Source organism: Prionailurus bengalensis, chromosome C2 (genome assembly GCF_016509475.1).
Source record: "Prionailurus bengalensis isolate Pbe53 chromosome C2, Fcat_Pben_1.1_paternal_pri, whole genome shotgun sequence".
NCBI lineage: Eukaryota > Metazoa > Chordata > Mammalia > Carnivora > Felidae > Prionailurus > Prionailurus bengalensis.
Window position 1 is genome coordinate 3705734 of NC_057350.1, and position 19370 is coordinate 3725103.

The 19370-nt window shown below is 58.7% G+C and overlaps 2 protein-coding genes across 2 annotated transcripts; both read left to right on the plus strand.

Annotated features, from left to right (window-relative positions):
- The first annotated feature begins 370 nt into the window (after positions 1-370).
- On the plus strand, positions 371-3143 carry TFF1 (trefoil factor 1). The gene is made up of 3 exons (XM_043595993.1): positions 371-657; positions 2391-2543; positions 2966-3143. The coding sequence occupies exons 1-3, from the start codon at positions 582-584 to the stop codon at positions 2980-2982; spliced, it is 246 nt and encodes an 81-aa protein (XP_043451928.1). The 5' UTR covers positions 371-581; the 3' UTR covers positions 2983-3143.
- A 10140-nt stretch (positions 3144-13283) lies between these two features.
- Positions 13284-16308, plus strand: TFF2 (trefoil factor 2). The gene is made up of 4 exons (XM_043595995.1): positions 13284-13411; positions 14092-14241; positions 15135-15281; positions 16126-16308. The coding sequence occupies exons 1-4, from the start codon at positions 13327-13329 to the stop codon at positions 16137-16139; spliced, it is 396 nt and encodes a 131-aa protein (XP_043451930.1). The 5' UTR covers positions 13284-13326; the 3' UTR covers positions 16140-16308.
- The last annotated feature ends 3062 nt before the right edge of the window (positions 16309-19370 follow it).

Here is a 19370-nt window from a genome sequence, read left to right on the forward strand (position 1 = left end):
GGCGAGGGGAGGGGACGCGGGCCTGTCCCCTTCCTGCTCCTCTTGTCCCGCCAGGGCTCTCCCCCTTACCCCCACCTGGATTCTCAGAATCTCAGATCGATGGAGAACGTGGTCTGATGGCTGGGCCCTCTTTGCTCCTTCTCTTTCCCACCCCCCACCCCCACCCCTTCCCCACATCAGCCGACCCCGTGAAGTGACCCCGTGAGCCACTGTTGACACAACTGTGATTTTTCGGGCCACCTCTCCCGTGACTCACTCTTCGGTGAGTGTAATGTTGACATTCACAGGAGGGCCTCCACTGCGGTTAGGAGCTGGATGGGGTCGTGGCCCAGGAGACTCCCACGGCACAGGAGGGACCTTCTGAGGTCCCTCAGCCAGATGACAATTCGGCACTTGCTTGTATCAGCACACTGTGTTGATCAGAGGAGATTATGCGGAGTGGAGAATTGCGGGACCCTCCTTAGGCAAATGTTACCTAACACTCGTTGGGCAAACAGGCCTGCATAAAATCCAGAGCCTGGACGGGTTCTCATCCCTGACTTGTGGTCTCCTGTAGAGCAGAGAGGAAGGTCACGGCCGCCATGGAGCCCAGGGTTATCTGCGTCCTGCTGTTGGTCTCCACACTGGCCCTCAGTTCCTTGGCCCAGGGCCAGCTGGGTAAGCAGCCTTCTCCCCGCGTCACGGTGGGCGCCAGCCCTGGGTCAGCCCCTGGCTGGGGCGGGGGGGCGCGGGGGGGACACCGTGCGTCACAGTCCATGTGTTTGAGCCGAGCACTGTTCTGGGCCCTGGGAGGATTTTGGAGGGTGAAGGCAGGTGGAAAGCAGCAAAAGAGCAGAGGCCACAGAAGCTCCGAGCGCTGCTGGGAGGACGCGGGTGGACGCCCCGGTGGAAATCGCTTCCGCGTAGTTCTGTCGTGCGACAGTCCATTGGGTGGACAGCAGCTTGGAAACCTTGACTTCCTGTTGAGCAGTGCCGGCCGGGAGGGGCCGCATCAGCCAGCGAGCCCCCCGCCCCCACCCCCAGCTGCCACTTCGCCCTCGGGCAGGGGGAGGGACACAGAGCTGCGTCTGAACGTGCACACGCACGTGCACACACTCATACGTGCACGTGCATGTGTCCTCCTGACTTCACAGCCTCCCTGTGTGTGTGTGGGGGGGGGCAATGCCACCTCCCCTCTCGGGTGCAGAGCCAGACCCGGGGAGGCTGCCATCCTGCAGGGGCCGCCCAGCCGGCGGGAGATGGTCCAGAACTTTCCCGCGAAGCCACGGAACCGTTTCTTCAGAGAAAGCTTGAGGCGATCCTCCCTTTCATGTGCTTTGCCGGGTCTAACAGAGGAACAGACATGGGTTGGGCCCCTTCAGTGCTCGTGTGTAGACCACACGGGAGCCCCGCGTCCCCTGTGCGGTCTGGCCACGTGGTCTGGCTTCCATCACCAGCCCCCACTCCGGGTTAAAGCTGGCGCCCACCGACCCCAGCCCCTGCGTCTTTCTTGCAAACGGGGCGACGCCTCCGGAAATGCACCTTGCTCCCCCTCTCTCTTGACTGCCTTTGAGCACCCCGCTCCCCCTGCAGGATACCCCCACGGCCTCGTCCCCACCTAGAAGCCCTCCTTGCTTCGTTCAGTCTGGTCCCTGTCCGTCCCGTGCTTGCCCTCAGCACCCTGGGACGGACACACTGTGCCGTTTGGGGCATTTACTTGGCTTTCTCCTCCCTTAGGCTGCTAGCTTCTTTTTTTTTCTTTTTTTCTTTTTTTTTTTAAATATTTTTTTCCACGTTTTTATTTATTTTTGGGACAGAGAGAGACAGAGCATGAACGGGGGAGAGGCAGAGAGAGAGGGAGACACAGAATCGGAAACAGGCTCCAGGCTCCGAGCCATCAGCCCAGAGCCTGACGCGGGGCTCGAACTCACGGACCGCGAGATCGTGACCTGGCTGAAGTCGGACGCTTAACCGACTGCGCCACCCAGGCGCCCCGCGGGCTGCTAGCTTCTTAACAACGACTGTCCTATTTTTAGTTTCCGGGTCCCCAGCTCCCGGCACAGGGCCCGGCACGAGCTTGACCTTCACCGTCTGGTTTTGCTGTGCTAATTTCTGTTTCTAGCATGCACAAACGATGCTCCATAGGTGCTAAGCGGAGTTATTGTTGGCTGGAATGAATGAATGCATCCGTAAGTTCTGTCGCTGGGCGTGACGTTTACAAATCCCGGGCACCTTGCGATGGCCCTGAGCTTCTGTGTCTTTGCATCTGGAGACGAGGGGCAGGGTGTCCCTCTTGTCCCCTGAGCCCCGAGTCCCCATCAGCGGCGCCAGCTGGCTGCTGATTCAACTGGAGGAGGAAGGCGGACGACAGCCCGAGACCTGACTTGGCCTCTTGTCCCCTATACGTTCAGAGACGTGCATCGTGGATCCTCACAAGAGGACGAACTGTGGCTCCCCGGGAATCACGCCCTCCCAGTGCAAAGATAAGGGCTGCTGCTTCGACAACACTGTGCGTGGAGTGCCGTGGTGCTTCTTCCCCGTGGCCGTGGACAACCCTCCCGAAGGTAGGGCCAGGGCGGCTCTGGGGGGTCTGAAGGCGTAGGATGAGTGACGGGACGGCCTGGGAGCGCATGGCCCTGGTCCGCACCGCGGGCTGTGTCTGCACGCCCGACGGGGGCCGCGGGGTGGCCGTGGGGAGGTGGCGTCAGGCTGACGCCGGGCTGGGGGCACAAAGACCGGGCTGAAACGTCGCTCGGCGAGGAGTTCTGTCTGTGCGTGGCTTTTCTTCGCGTGGCTCACCGGAAGCCTCTGACGAATCCTGGTTGCTCCTTACCTGCCGCTTGGCTGCAGGGGAGGAAACGCCAACCACGATATGAGGCTGGAGCGAGTTTTCTAAGGAAATGTCCCCCTTGGGCTGCCGAGTCCAATTTCTGTGGTTATTTACCTCTCCCTGCCTCGCGCCTTCTCCCCTCGCCTCACCCTTCAGAGGAGTGCTCCTTCTAGACGCGCTTCGGCCGAGCCTCGCCAGGAGCGGCCATGGCCTCCCCGGTGGCCGGGAGCCCAGCCCTCGGAGCCTCCGCACCTGCACCAGCGCTCCCTGCGTGGACGGACTCACACACTCCCCTGCTCGAAATTGGCTTAAAGATTAAAAGACATGGATGTTACTCGTGTTTTCAGTTCTTGTGAAACACTGCAAATGATTGGACTTTGCGAGGGCCCGAGGAGGGAATGACGCGCTCACCGTGCTCACCAAGGCCCCCTAGGCATGCGTCAGCGGTGGGCGTCAACCCATGAGCCCGCTAGATTGTCTCGGGCAAAGCTCGCGTCCTGGGGAGGGCAGTTGGTCTGGTCCCCGGCACCAGAGGGGCGGGCTCACCCCCATGACATGGAGCCCCAGGCCTTTCCCCGGGTACCTGCCGCCCATTCCCCACCTTCTTTCTTACCTGACTCCCACTCTACATAAAGCGGAGGCAAGTACTCACTCTCCCAGCCTCTCGCAGCTGCAGGAGGCTGCGTGGCTTCCTTCTGACTCTTGAGCCACGAGGGCGTCTATTCCGAGGCTCTGGGGAGCGACTTTTCCTCCTTGGGAGAAGAGCTCCCTCTGGCGGTCCTGGCCAGGCTCTGCAGCCTTGCCTTCGGACGCTGTGTGCTCTGAGGGTGTGATGTGCTGCTCCAAGCAGCCGTTCTGTGCTAATGAGGAAAAGGCATAGAACTAGAGGTTTGACACCCCTGGGCTCCTGATCTGACTCACCCACCTTGAGATTTCATGTTGAGTAAACCCAAATGTCCCGATGGGTTAAACCACTGCTCGTTTGGTCTTCTGTTCCTCGACCACACATAACCAAGGCCCAGCCACCGTGGGGGGAGAGGGGTGCAGCGAACTCTCACCCAACGTGAAAGTCCTTAGGCGGAGTCCTCCCTTGAGCTGTTAAAGGAGCAGGCAATCTATTGGTTTCCTCCTTCACACCCAGCACTCCCCCCCGGCTACTCCCTAAGCCCTTGGTGTGACGCAGGCTCTCAGCGGAAGCTCGGGGTCTGTGTCAGGAGTGAACGGCAGGTGTTGGGGGCAGAGTTAAAAGGCGTATCTTTCTGTTTTCGAAACCAACTCCCTTACAAATGATATCTCGTCCTTATCTTCCCAACTGACAAGGATGGGCGGGAGAACGTTTGCCAGTCTCCCGTGTGAGCAGGCACACCGCCCGACCAGCCCAGCCACCCTCCTGGATCACGGGCTCTCCAGAATCCGGGTCTGTGATAATTTCAAGGATGCAGCTGAGAGAAAGGTGGGGGTGGAGGACGCCTTCGCTCCTTCCCGTGTCACACGGGACCTAGCGTGCTGGACAATAGACGACTTCTCTGCTGGAGCCAACACAGCAGGGCATGTGATTGTGAGATGCACCCCCCCCCCGACTCCCCCAGGGGGCTGTGTGGCTCAAGCGGCACTTTCCGTGACCCGCTGACCGGGGGCTCCTTGATCGCAGCACTCCCGTGGCTGGGAGTGTCCAGCAGGGACGGGCCTTCCTCCTGGCCCATGCACCAGGAGGGGCCCCGGGCCGGGTGACTAGCTGTGTCCCCAGCTTCCTTGCATTTCCCTGGATTCCTGCCCGGTGAGGGTGGGGTGGGGGGAGGGGCTGAAGGCTGGTAGTGTCTCCAGCTCCCCCTCCCACCATGTGACACGGGGAGAAATCCGGGTCCGGCATCCGCTGGGGACCATCCAGGATGCGTGGCTGTGTGATCTTGGCCCCAGCATCTGGACTGCAGCCTAGAGAGAGCCTGGGGACTCTGCAGGGATGGCCCTGCCTCCAGAGGGGACACGCGGCCTTCTGTCCCTGCCTGGGAGGTGGGGCACCAGGGAGGTTCAGTTTGGTCTCTGCTACTCTGTCCTTGTGGAAAATCGCACCCTCTCCAAGAATCCCGCCAGCAGACTACAGACGAGGGGAGGGCGAGAAAACACTCAGGCGGCAGCGGGGGTCCTGACGTATCAGAGGGGTGGGGCGCCCCGAAGGCTCTAGGACTCGAACTGCCTTGGGGACACTCAGTGTAAGCCGCTCTTGTCTGTCTCTCTGTCCTTTGGTCCCTCCGTCCCTTGGTGGCCCGCAGCTCCCTGAAGCTTTGCTGCGGGGACTGGGGAGCCCGAGGGGTAACGTGGGCGCAGAGGCTGGAGCTGGGGTCAGGGGCACTGGAGGCGTGTGGCTTTCTCCTCGGGTCCAAGGAGGGAGGGTGCCTGGCAGAACAGAGAGGCTCTGCGGCGGTGACAGGGGCTGTGTCCTCAGCGCTGGGAACACAGAGGAGTCACTGCTCCATGGGTGGACCTATGGCCCCCCTCCCGGCCCCCTCCCAGCCCCCTCCTGACCACCCTCCTGGGCCCACTCCAGCCCCCCACTGGACTCCTCCCAGCCCCCTCCCAGCCCCCCTCCAGGCCCCCTCCAGCCCCTTCCTGACCCCCTCCAGCCCCCTCCAGACCCCTCCCAGCCCCCTCCTGACCACCCTCCTGGGCCCACTCCAGCCCCCCACTGGACTCCTCCCAGCCCCCTCCCAGCCACCCTCCAGGCCCCCTCCAGCCCCTTCCTGACCCCCTCCAGCCCCCTCCAGACCCCTCCCAGCCCCCCTCCAGGCCCCCTCCATCCCCTTCCTGACCCCCTCCAGCCCCCTCCAGACCCCTCCCAGCCCCCTCCTGGCCACCCTCCCAGCCACCCTCCAGACCCTTCTGGCCCCATCTTCGTCCCCTCCAGATCCCTCCAGGCCCCCTCCAGGCCCCTCCAGTTCCCTCCAGACCCCTCTCCAGGCCCCAGGGCCACCCCCAGCCCTCCCCTGCCTCCCAGCAATAGAAACCCGGGGTGGCCTGGTTGTGGCAGCCTGGGGCCCCTTGAGTCCTTGAAGGGCTGAGGGGGTGGGAAGCAGGCAGCTGTGGCAACAAAGCACCTTCGTGGGAACCGTTGTGCTGATAAGGCGCCAGGAGGGACGTGTCTGTCACACGCGTGCACACACGCACGCACATTCTGCTCTTAAAGGGCCCCGGGGAAACCAGCAAAGGGGGCCATTTGGGGCAAGCCTTCCGTACCTTACACCGCTGGATTTCCGTCAGAGGGGAGGAGGCCACCTGACACCTGCTCTGTTTGAACACATCGCTTGGCAGTGGAAAGATTTGTATATTTTCTATGTTGTTTTCAGCAACAGGCAATGGAGTGATGTGTCTGCTTACAGTGATCTTGGTTTTACTAGACACGAAGCTGAAATGCCAGCTTGATCCATTTAAACCCTGGCAAAGCTGTCCTTCCCATCCCGCTTGCTGCCCTTTTCCCACCAGCCTGGAAACCAGCATCTCAGGGGACCTTCCAGAACTTTCCATGTCCTTGAAGGACTTCAGGAAGTCTCCCGTGGCAAGTGATTCACGTTTCAGGCAGAGTGAAACGTGGTAGAACCCACGTAGGTAGACAGCTGGCGTGGGAGAGAGTTGGTCTCCGTCAGCCCTGGAACGGACCCAGAATCCCGGAATGCACGACGGAGGCGCTCCCAGGAGAGGAGCGGGGAGGACGATGGAGAGGGGCCAGGCCAGGGCGGGGGCACGTCCTGACCCTGAGGCCGACGGGGCTGCGGCCCTGAGGGTCCAGTGACACCTTGAAGCCAGATAACCCTCTCCCCGCTGTCTCCTCCAGCTGGAGTTGGTGTGTTAGCTCAGGCCACCTCGGTGAAGCACCGCACACTGAGGGACAGTGCAGAGCGTGCTGGGGATCCTCTCTCTCCCCCTCTTTGGGCCCCTTCCCAGCTCAGGTGCTCTCTTTCTTTCTCTCAAAGTAAATCAATAAAATAAACTTAAAAAAAAAGGCAGACGGTAACCTGTAGGACATGTGACATGATCAAAGGGAAAGAACAACAGAACTGTTGCCAAAAACAGTCAGGGCTGGAAAGGCCAGGCCATCAGAAGCAGACTGTGCATGTCTGGGCTGACAGCTTTCCGACACCCCTCGGTCAGGTACCCATCGTGACTCCCGTCAGGGCCCCAATGGGGGTCCATGTGTCGACCCCAGAAACACAGACTAATGTCACGGCTGTTCTGCGGGTCACCGTGGGCTATGGCTGGGCGGGAAGGGTTCACCCCGGGTCTCTCCAATGAAGCCTGAGCTTGTGGTGGCCCCTGGTGCCATCCATGTCCTGGCCCCTTGCCCAAATGCCAATTCCGCTCCCAGTTACCGTGCGTTGGTGGAAAGTCCGAGAACAGGACAGGACCCGTGAGCATTTCCTGACCCAGGATCAGGTGTGTGGTCCTTCTAAATCCACCTGCACCTCAGGCGAAATGTGAACCTGCCTCTCGATTTTCACACGCGTTACAGATGGATTACCACGATCTGTGGCTTTGCTCCACGAGCCTTTCTGTTCTGTGTACCTGTTGGCGACCCTTGCTTCTGGATGATTTCCCACAGAGGAACAGGGTTCTGTCCAGAAAAATGTTGAACTAAGCGCCAGACCAGGAACCAGTTCTCGAAGCCAAGTTGTGGTTTCAGATCATGTTTGTAGGGTCACTGACAAGGATATTGTTAGCTTAAGAAAACTCCCTCAACTTTCTCTGTGAGTTCGGGGAAAGGTGGTTGGTGGAAAGGTTCAGTGCCTGCGAGCCTGATAGGAAACATCAGCTCAAAGAGAGACACACACATGGCAAGCCCAGCACCGGAACTTACCGGAAGGTGTCTAGGGCTCCTAGGGAACAGTCCCTCGTGTAGGGTCCAAGCAGATGGAAAGTTCCAGTTGGCAACAGGAAGAGCATTGTCACTGTTTTTAAAGGTATTTCTTAATTGTTCTCAGCTCGTAACATTGCTCTGAGCTGGCCGTTTGGGGGGTAGCAGATTGAATCGGGGAAAACCTCACACAGCTACATACGTATGCAGTGCAACACGACGGAGCGACCTGAAAGTTGGGGACGTGTACTCTTAAGGCAAACGTTGAAAGGGCTTTCAGTCAGTGCGGAGAACTTGGAAGGGCTGAGAGTTTACCTTCCTTGCAAGCTGACAGACTGCCAGGTGCTGGCAGAGGATACGAGATTCCTGGTTCAGAGGCAAAGGGCTCTATTACTCACGGCAGAGCCCACAGCATGGGCCTCAGCATCTTTGTGCTGCCTCCCTCTGCCCCCAAGTCCTCCTGGGGTGGCATGGACGGGCCCGGACGGATGCGGGCACACACAGTGGGTTGCAGTAGAGGCGGGGAGCTCTGACCACTTCAGGGACTCCAGTCTTTTCAGGGGCAGGAAGCTTGCCCGCCTTTGTCCTGGAGGGAGGCATCGTATCTCCCTTCCGTGGCTGTTTGCTGCACAAACATTGGACAGCTGAGATCAAGAGCAGTTTATGAGTCACATACACTCACCCCAGGGGGGGAAGACGTCACGCCGCACAGGGCCACATGGGTTGCAGCCCCGGGAACAGAAAGAGCCCCGAGGGCTGTGGCAGGAGGCTCTGGAGGAATGAGAGAGGGTGGAGTGCCTTCAGGAGGTTCCCACAGGAGAGGGTGGCTGGCTTGTTTGAGTAATTCTGCGGCTGGCCTGGGAGGGAGACCCACCGCTCAGGGGTGAGCAGAAACCGTGCCTGGCCCCTTGATAAGGAGGGTTGTTTGGCCAGGGGGCCATATCTGTGGGAGCAGAGCAGGGAGGGGAACTTGCGTTTCGCCACTCGAAGCCCTCCAGTTCCACCAGATGCCAAGGCGGCGTGTACCCCGAAACCTTGATTGTAGGTCCCATACCGTATGGGTCGTTAATGCCTCGTCACGTGCACAGAAATGAGACACTCGTGGGGAACTGTCTCCCAACAATGTGTACCCAACGTATCGTTTTCGAGACCGGATTACGGAAGGAGAGAAAAAGCAAAAAACGAAACAGACATCGAGGCGTTTTTCAAGAGCAGACTACAAAAGAAGGAGAACAAACATCGAGGCATGTTCCCGCGACATCTTCTTTACAAATGAAATCAAATACAAATATTTCTCTCCATCTTTATTTTGAAAATTCACTGTTAGAGAGTTTTAAGACTAGAATACGGGGCATGGAGATTTTTCTTTCATAAAGGGCCAGATAGTAAATAGTTTAGGTCTTGTGGGGTTTACGGTCTCCATCACAACTCAAAAGGTCTGCCACTATAACGTGGAGGTAGTCATAAACAGGATTTAAATGGGCATGCTGGCTTCTCATAAAGTTTTATTTAGAAAACACACAATGAGCCCACGGGCCATAGTTTGCCTTACAGCGTATTATTCTTCCTTGACATGTAGTAACCTGTATGGTTCAAATATTTTTTTTATTTAATTTTTTTTTAATGGGGACAGAGAGAGACAGAGCATGAACGGGGGAGGGGCAGAGAGAGAGGGAGACACAGAATCGGAAACAGGCTCCAGGCTCTGAGCCATCAGCCCAGAGCCCGACGCGGGGCTCGAACTCACAGACCGCGAGATCGTGACCTGGCTGAAGTCGGACGCTTAACCGACTGAGCCACCCAGGCGCCCCACAAAATCCATTTTTTTTAAAGCGTATTTTGCCTTTCTCTTTGAGGGGTATTCTTACTGAGTATAGAAATCTGTCTTTACAAATCTTTCAGTGCTTAAAAATTGTCACTCGGTTCCTTCTGGTTTGCACTGGCCCAGCGAGAAGTCACCTGACTTGTCCTGTATGTGGAGAACTCCAGCGGCCACAAGGATTATATTAAACACTCATTTTCAACAATCCGAGCTTTGCCTGGGTGAGGTTCTCTTCGTACTTCTCTTGCGTGGAGTTTGTTGAGCTTCTAAGATACGTGGGTTTAGAGTTTTCAACAAGCGTCCCCCCTAAACTGCTTGCCCATTATTTCTTCAAATACTTTTTCTCTCCTCTCCTGCCGGCACCCCGATTACATGACTGTTAGAACCCTTGAAAATGCCTCTGGGGTCACTGAGGTTCTATTCACTGTTCTCAGCCCCCTTGCTCTCTCCGCTAGAGTCTGAAGAATTCACACTGCGCTGGCTTCAGATAAACTGCCATTTCTTTTCTTTTCTTTTTTAAATTTTTTTAATGTTTACTTATTTTTGAGAGAGACGGAAAGGCACAGAGTGTGAGTAGGGGACAGGCAGAGAGAGAGAGAGGGAGACACAGAATCCAACGCAGGCTCCAGGCTCTGAGCTGTAAGCACAGAGTCCGACTCAGGGCTCAAACCCACGGACCACGAGATCATCACCCGAGCCGAAGTCAGACACTCAACCGACTGAGCCCCCCAGGCACCCCTGGGTCTATTTTTATTCCCTGTGTTTTCCAATGACCATGGGTCATGTTTTCCAGCTCCTTCACATGTCTGGTTTTGTGCTAAACATCGTGGATGTAATGTCACGTGTCTGGGTTTTGCTGTCTCCCTTAGTAAAATTACCTGCTTTTAGGACTTGTTTTAAAGTTCCGTTGGGGCGCCTGGGTGGCGCAGTCGGTTAAGCGTCCGACTTCAGCCAGGTCACGATCTCGCGGTCCGTGAGTTCGAGCCCCGCGTCGGGCTCTGGGCTGATGGCTCAGAGCCTGGAGCCTGTTTCCGATTCTGTGTCTCCCTCTCTCTCTGCCTCTCCCCCGTTCATGCTCTGTCTCTCTCTGTCCCAAAAATAAATAAATGTTGAAAAAAAAATTTTAAAAATAAAATAAAGTTCCGCGAGGACGGGCACGGAGCGCCTTTGCTCTAGAACTGGATCAACCCTGCTTTTATGGCATAATGTGGCCTGAGTGTTTGTGTCCCCATAAGATTAAGGTCCTAACCCCCGATACGATCGTTGTTTGGAGGTGGGGCCTTTGGGAGGTAATTAGGGCCAGCTGAGGTCATGAGGATGATGTCCTCATGGTCTGACACCAGAGCTCTCTCTCTCTCTCTCTCTCTCTCTCTCAAGCAAGGACACAGCGAGAAGGTGGCGTCTGCGGACCAGGAGGAGACCCCTCCCCAGAACCACACCCCCCTCATGCAGGGAGCCTGATCTTGGACATCCAGCCTCCAGAGCTGTGGGAAATAAAGGTCTGCTGTTCAAGGCACCCCATCTGTGGCGTTTTGACGTGGCCACCTGAGCCGGCTAAGACACGGCGGGGCCTTCTGTGTCCCTGCTGAGTGCCCAACACGACCAATGGGCTTTCTCCCACTGTCAGAGCTCGGATGATTCCCGCCCTGTGGCCACCCCGCTCGTCCTCCTCGGGGCTCACTCTTTCCCCAGCAGCTGCTCCCACCTGCCCTGTGTCCGCGTGGGCAGCTTGGTTCTTTCGGTAAAACCCCAGGGAGACCCCGCCCACTCCTATTTCCGGAGCGCCCTCCTCTCTGGGACCCCTCCCCTGAAATCCACTCCCTCAAGGCTTCTGATTCAGCCTCTGTCCCCGCAGCCCGGCGAGTCTGCCTGCTGCCTGTGGCCCAGCCGGCACCTGCAGGCAGAGAACGAGGGCGATGGAGGGGCGCCCGCACCGCTTCCTTCCCTCGGCCTGCCACTGCTCTGTACACGCTCAGCACCCGTGCCCGCTGTTTCCCATGTTTCGAGTTACCTGTGCCGGGAGGGATGGTCTGGGACCAGTTTCTCCGCGAGAGTCGGAGGCAGCGATCCCCACGAGGGACGTCTGTGGAGGTTCCCGTCTGTCGGTGTCTGTTTTCTGTGTGAACTGAAAGACGGTATCACCGCTGCAGTTTGGGGGACGGAAGCGACGGGGCTGGAGCAGAATAACCTCAAAGGAAAGGGTCCGTACCGGTGAGGGCCGGGATCCGTGCAGATCCCGCACCGACCGTGGCCGCAGTCGGAGGCGGACGTCCACTGGGTTCAGCGGGTGCAGTGGGCCTGGAGACAGTTCGCAGATGGGCGCACCGCTGGGCACCAGGGCGACAGAGCGGATGCAGTGGGGACCGTGGGGAGCAGGCTGGGAAGGAGGGGCGGAGGAAGGGACGGGCAGGATGGCTCACGGAGGGAACGAGAGGGATCGAGGGGTCCCTGGGGATTTGGAGAACAGAGAAAACGTTAGAAGCTTAGGACCCCTGAACGGAAAGGACATTGACGTGTCTTCTTTCTGAGTGGAGCGTGGGTCCCCAGTGTGCTCGTGGGAGACCCGTAGCAGACACGGAGTAGGGAGGGGTGTTCCTAGAGACGAAACCACAGGCGACTATGAGTTTGGATGAGCTGCCCGCGGGGACGTGGGATGCGGAAGCCAGCAGGGATGTTGCTAAGTCTTGGCGTGAAAGGAACACAGTGAACTCAGTGCTGAAATCCTGGACAGAAGTGACCGGCTGAAGGTCAGCAGATGACGTAGGGCAGGGGCATCGGAAGTGGTGCAGGTCACAGCCTGCTTCCCCAAGGAGCATGCTTTTCCCACACACGTGGAGACATCTGGGCACACGGCCAGCACCCAGCCCTCCCGGCCCCCACGAGCTCAGGTGACAGGCACGCGGCCCCCAGGACTGTGTGGATGCTGAGTGTGCACATCCTGGGGCCGGACTGGGTGGGGCAGGAGGCCTGGAGCACAGAGGACGCCGGGTTTGGGATTCTGTGCCTCTCTGGGTCCCGGGAGGCTCAACCTGCGACTCGCAGATGGGTGACCCCCTACAGGACCTCAGGCGGGAGTGGCGAGGGGGTCACGACCTCCTCTCTGCCCTCCATCTCTTGTCTTTGTCCCTTGCGGTGTTTCCCCCTCCCTCCCCTCCCCTCTCCCTCCGTCCCAGGCACGGACTCTCTTCCCGGAGCATTGCACCCCTGCGCGTGGGCAGACTTCTGTCTTGAGGAGACAAAGCGCTCCCATGGAAGAGAAACCGAGGCGTTTCGGGGGTTGCTGAAATGAACCTGTCAATTTACTCACCGGCCCCGTGTCCAGGGGGAGCAGCCGCTCCCCGGGACGGACACGAGGAGACACAGGAGACAAGGGGCTGGGGCTGGCAGAGGCGTCCCCGCTGCCTTGGAGGTAGGGTCTTCTCCATGTCTCCGGCTGGCTTGGTCATTTTCCCCAGTAACCTTGGGCCTAATATTTAAAAAGAAAAAAAAAAATCCTGTAACCGCCTCCTTTATCAGGAGACATACATGGCTTATCCCTTCCTGGGTGTGATCCCGTGAGCGCCCAGTGCCAGATGTGCACGTGGCCAGTTTTCCACGTCGGCATCCTGGTGTGACCTGGCTCCCGGCCCAGGGCAGGGGGAGGCCTGGCCAGTGTGCCCGCAGCCCCTGGCAGAAACCTCGTATTGTCTCTGGAGCAGCGGGCTACCTCAGCCCCTTTTCCTAACAAAGGAGCCACAGGGCTGGTGCCCCAGGGGACACAGGAAGGTTATCTGCACTCGGTGAGCAAACAGAGAGCAGATTATAAAACAGCCCGTGGCAGCGGGCACCGTGCATTCTGCCCTGGGGTGCAACATGGACATGGGACCTCGAGGCGTCCGGCTCCTGGCGGTTCTCCTGGTCCTGGGGCTGTGGGCCCCGGCAGGGGCCCACAAACCTTGTAAGTGAACGGCTGTAGGTTGTCCTGTGTCTCTCGATGTCCTTGACCGGGCGACGGAGCACTGGGGCCAGCGAGCCCCGAGAACCTTCTCGGGCACCCCCAAAATGCAACGGAGGTGTGCAAACTGCGTGCTTTCTGCGGTGCTTCCCTTGGCCTCGCTGGGTCTCTGTGCTCTTGGTTGTTTCCCTCAAAGCGCCAGGGTGGGGTGTGATGGGCTCACTTGAGAGCAGAAGTAGCTAAAAAGGCACCCCGAGATTCGTGATGTGGGCTATGCGATTCGTGCACCCTTCCCGCCATCAGGATGGACACCCTGATGACGGGGGGCTGTGTGACACCTCCAGGAAAGCCATCCTTCGCGGACAAGGTCAGGGTGAGCACAGGAGCCGGTGGGCCAGCTACAGAGAAGGGCTGGGAAGGGGCCCCCAGGGAGTCTGGAGCCCACGTTGGTCACCTTTTACTCTGACTTTTCCTAGGTCCTCTGTCGGCCCTGTTTCCAGAAGGTTTCTCTTTTTTTTTTTTAAACTAATAAAATAATTTCTGCAGATGCCCTTTCTCAGAAGGGCATCGCATGGTTCAAATACAGGCAGGATGGGACTTTTCTCTTTCCCTGCGTGGCCGCAGGACCCACGTGGCAGTCAGGGAGCACTTGTGGTTCAGGCTGACCGAGGCTCTCTCCATAGCCCCCTGCCGGTGCTCACGGATAGCCCCCCACAAGAGGGAGAACTGTGGATTCCCGGGCATCACCAGCGACCAGTGCTTCTCCTCTGGCTGCTGCTTCGACTCCAGCGTCGTGGGGGTCCCCTGGTGTTTCCACCCCCTCCCGAAGCAAGGTAACCCCCAGGGGGAGCTGGCCCTCTTCTGGCGCCCTGACCGGCTTCCCAGTGTGTATGTGTGGACCCCCGCCCGGGCCAGCCAGGAGGGAGGAGAAAGGGGCCCCTGGCCCGCTGTCCACACCCGGAGCCCCCAGGGTCAGCCACTTGCCCTTCTGCAGACTTTTGTGAGAACCCGTCAGTTTCACTGTGTTAGAAGGAAAAACAGCTCTCGGGGCCCTCCTAGCTGTGCTTCGGAAGGAGCTTCTAAGGGCAATGAAGGCATTTCATAGGACGGTATCCACATGACCGCTCATAGCCCTTAAGTGGTAAGAGGCTCAGTTAAAACTTCCAGGATTTTCCTTTGAGAAGGAGTCTGACGTCAGTGCACATCAGCAAGATACCAGGTCTCTAATTCCAAGGCGTGCACAAGAGAAAGTTGCGTGTGCATAGCACCCCGTGTGGGTGGAACTCGTGCCCGCGGCCGCCCGTCCACACACCGCCAGCAGCTGTGGGTGACGGGCTCCCCGGGCGTCGAAGGGGACAAGACAGACGGGTGGTTGTTAGCCGGGGCCCTCCCGCTGGCGGAAGCGGGGCTGGCTTTCAGCACCTCGGCCAGATGCTCCGCATGCTCAAGTTCACGGTACGGTGGGTCGGCCCATCTTACAGATGGGAATATCGGGTCCAGAGAGGCGAAATGGTTAACCCCGGGCCCCCAGAACTTCCGACGTGCGGCCTCTGCGGGGATCGAAGGCGGCCGGCCTCGGGGTTGTAGTCCGGCGGCCCCCGCGCACGCCGAGGCCGAGGTCCAGCGCATCCCCCGGGGAGGACGGGAAGAGAAGTTGCCGTTAGCTAGCTGCCCTAACCGGGTCTCCGTGTCGCTCCTTTCCCGGTTCCGGGGGCCGCGTGACCAGCGTCGGAGGAATGCGTCATGGAAGTCTCGGCCCGTAGGAACTGCGGGTACCCGGGCATCAGCCCCGAGGAGTGCGCCTCCCGCAAGTGCTGCTTTTCTGACAACATCTTCGAAGTGCCCTGGTGCTTCTTCCCGATGTCCGTGGACGGTAATGTCCGTGCAGGTCGGGGCGGGAACCGGGGCCGTGGCGGGGGGCTGCCGGGCCCCGAGCCGACTCTGGCCTCACGGCCATCGACCCCAGGCCCCTGGGCCCCGTGGGGGCCAGGTCAGCACCAAGCGGCTCTGAGGGCGAGTCCAGAATGCTGTCCATGCTGACGGCTGCTTTTCCAGAAGCCGAAAGCCCCCAGGCTCCCACTGTGGCTCGTGTGACGGTCACAGGGAGCAGGTCACTTCAGTCACGCCCCCGGGTCCCGGTGCGGCTGGTGGCACCGCCCAACTCACTGTCTTCAGGCCACCGGTTTGCGGTGCTGCTTACTAAGGGTTGTGTGTGGTGCTGGCGGCCACGTGGGGGGGCGTGGGCCTCCCCCAAACCCCGGGGCCTTACTGCTCCCTTCATGTGGGGGCCGTAGGGACACGTTCTGCCCACGGCCGCCTGCCCAGCGCCACCCCAGGAGGGTCTGGCTGCCCCCTCCCCATTAGCTACAGCGTGTCTTGGTGTTTGTCCACACCAAGAAAAGCTCAGACGCTTTCCCAAAATGGGCACCGTGGCCTTGACCGTGCTGGATGGTCTTTCCCCGTTTTAGAACCTCAGGGTCCTCCGGAGAGTGCAGCCTTCGCTCAGACTCGTCCGAGCGATGCCTTCGCTAAGGGTCGTTCTGGACAACTGCCATTCCTGGGGTGGGGGTGGGGGGGAGAATGGACCCCCTAGAAGTGTCCCCCTCCATCCCCCAGAACGGGGGTCCTTCAGCAGGAAGTCTATTGACAGGAGCCCCCGGGCTCCCCCGGCCCCCTAACGCTCCCCATTTCAAACCTCCGCCATTTCAAATTTCCAGACTGTCATTATTAAGAGGAGTCCCTTCCGAGGACCCAGCAGGCTCCCTGGATGTCTGGAAATGAGGACTACTCACCACCACATCTCAGGTTTCCTGAGTTCCTGGCTTTCCTGAATCGGCTTTCTGTCCTTTCCACTGGTTCCACATACAGCTCCTTCAAATAAAGAAAATCCTTAAAATCTGCTAAATTTCCTCTTGGCTTCATTGAGGCAAAAGTGGAGAGAGGGGGAGAGGGAGTGTGTGTGTGTGCAGGTGAGAGGGTGTACGGCTCGGATTCTCTCATTTGCTGCTGGAACAAGGGTCCACCCGGCACACGCAGGCTGTGCCAGCCGCCATCAAGGATTGTGTGCACGGGAATTTCAGAAACCACAACCACTCCTGTTCCCGATCACTTGTATAAAACTCAAGTGCCTTTAGCCCTGAAAACCTCTGCGGGGGGGGGGGGGGAACGCCTCGGTGGCTCAGTCGCTTAAGCCAACTGAAACTTTGGCTCAGGTCACGATCTCGCAATTCGTGGGTTCGAGCCCCGCGTCGGGCTCCGTGCTGACAGCTCAGAGCCTGGAGCCTGCTTCGGATTCTGTGTCTCCCTCAGCCCCCTGCCCCGTCTCAAAAATAAGTAAATATTTTTTAAAAATTTAAGTTTAAAACATAAATAAATAAAATTTAAAAAAAAGTCTTGGAGTAACACATAATTTCCGATCGTAGTTACAAAATTGCTTCGCTTGTATCAAACGCATCCCGGACCGCGGCTTCTGCACGGAGGGTGGGAGCCACCTGTTCATCCCGCGTGTGGGGCGAGGTGGGCTGGCTCAGCGCCCCCCCCCAACCCAGCGACACTTTCCCAAAATGGGCTTCCATGTTTCCTGGCCTCCCCCCTAAGTGCCGAGGTCTGAAGCCGTCCGGAGAGGAGGCCGACAGCTTCCATCACATCAAGCCAGCCCGGAGGAAGGTTTGGGCGCAAAACCTCGTTCTAGGGGTCTCCACGAAAGGGTCCCGGCATTCTTCAGTCGGGCGGGAGTGCGGGCGATGACACAGGCCAGTCTTTCTGTGGCCCCTCCCTCCTCCCCGATGCCGCCTCCAGCTTGCGCCCACCGGCTTAGCCAGGGTGTCACCCACTGGCCCGCCTGCCACCGTGGAAATCCAAGGCCTCTCCTTCCAGGGCTGGGGGTTGCCCAGGGTGCCCACTCTGCATCCAAAGGTAGGAATGCTCAGAAACGCCTCTTCAAGGAAGGACCTCGGCCCACATCACCTCTCGGGACGCCTGTTTTGAGTCAGGCCAAGTCAGCGTCATACCTTGGTCTGGCTTACAACACACCCGTGAGCTCAAGGAGACAAGGGCTCCCGTGGGACCGGGGTCTCTGACACAGGACAGATGGGCTGCGGAGACGGACCCTGGCGCCTGTGACGTCACTCACCACAGAGCACCGTGTCCCTCGCCGTGTACTTCACGCCGGAGGCACAGCCGCGTCAGGCCCCGACCTTCGGAAAGTGTCTGGCCCCCGGACTGGAACCGAGAGTTTGGGGTTCTGCTCCCGGAACTGGCACAGGGTCTTCCTGCCTGCAGGGTTCGGGAAGCTCCAGGTCTCATGCCCTCCGTGGGCCTTTCCTGGCCCACCACTCCTGTCTTCAGGCCCTCTGCACCCATCGGCGGGGGCGGGAACGTGGCATCCTTCTCAGAGCTTTCTCGTGCCCCCCCGCCCCCAGCCTCGCTTCCTCCCGGAGGGTCTCCTGGTGCAGCACGCCCTACCTGGAGGAGCGGAGCCTACACCGCCCGTCTGATGACCAAGGGTGGATTCTTGAACAGCGGCCATGGCCTTCGCCCTGGGCTCAGGGGCTTGGCCGACTTACCCCGTGTCAGATACTCTGCCTCCTGCTCCACCCCTGCAGATTGCAGGCCACAGCGGGGCACCCCACCGTGGTGGCTGGGGCTGTGCTCCCTCCTCCCCCTCCAGATGGGCCACCGGAGGGTCCTCGTTGTCCCAGGAGCAACAGCTGGTGACATTCAAACCCACCCCATGAGAAAAACCAACCTTCCTTTCTCCCCCTCCGATGAGGTAATTCCTTCACCCCTTTGCCGTGTCTGCTTCTCTTTCCCTCCTTCCGTCTCCCTCCCGTGGGACCCCGCTGGCCGGGCAGGGGTGCAGAGGATGCAGCGGTTGCCCCCAGAGCCCGAGCAGAGGAAGGGGAAGGCCATCTCCGGCCCTCGATCCCACCGTCCTGGTCTCTGGTTTCTCAGTGTCCTGCAGACTTCTTCCTGGCTGGTTCAGGTAACAGGTGCCGTGACAGGTGCTCGCAGAAGAGGGGACTGGCCCGCCTTTTGGCAGCGGGAGCAGCAGGACGAGTCACAGGGCACAAGTGGGTTGATATCCCATGTGTGTGACCTTGGGGGGGTTCTCTTTTCTCTCAAGATCTTCCGCTTTTCTGTTTGTAAAACATAGGTAGGAGTTAGATTCCTAGCCGTGTTGTGGTGGGAATTAAAACCGATCTTTGTGAACTGCCTGGTGCCTGGTGCCTGTGGGCTCTTTCGGGAGAGTCTGGGCAGAGGTGACCGTCTGCTCTCATCCTGACACCAAGTGGGGTCATGGAGGAAAGCCCGTCCCCACGCACAGCAGCATGGCTGTGTCCAGAATGTGGGGGGAGCCTGACGAATACATATCTACTCCTCGTATTCACGACACGGTCACCATGTCCCGAGTATATACGTGCAGCTGATTCTCTGTTCAAGGTTCCCGAGGGCCTCCTAACCAATTTCGTCAATGACCAATAGGTGACCGTGCTTGAGGTGTGTGTCCGCTTAAAGACAATTTATTTCAAATGTATTATTGACTCATTAGCATTGAACCCACAGCCAACAGCACTATAACTCATGCCCGGACGTACCTCACATGCACACCTGCTTTCTCTGCACGGCACGACACGACCTTCTCGCCCACAGGTCACACTTCCCTACTGTGCACGGGAACCCTTTAAACAGCGAAATCAACGAAAAGCACAAAGATGCGAAAAATGCAGCACTAAATCGGCCATGAAAGGTCTCCTGTCTACAGTCTGAGAGCTGTAACGGGAAGGCACAGTGTCACCTTGCCGGACCTCGGCTGGCAGTGTTCATGTCACAAATAAACGTTAGCCAGCAGGTGAATTTGCACATAGGGGATCTGAATTATGAGGATCGGTTATATATTCATCATAGGTATTGCATGCTCAATACGCGGATGTTGGAGGTGTGCTTTATACACACAAATACC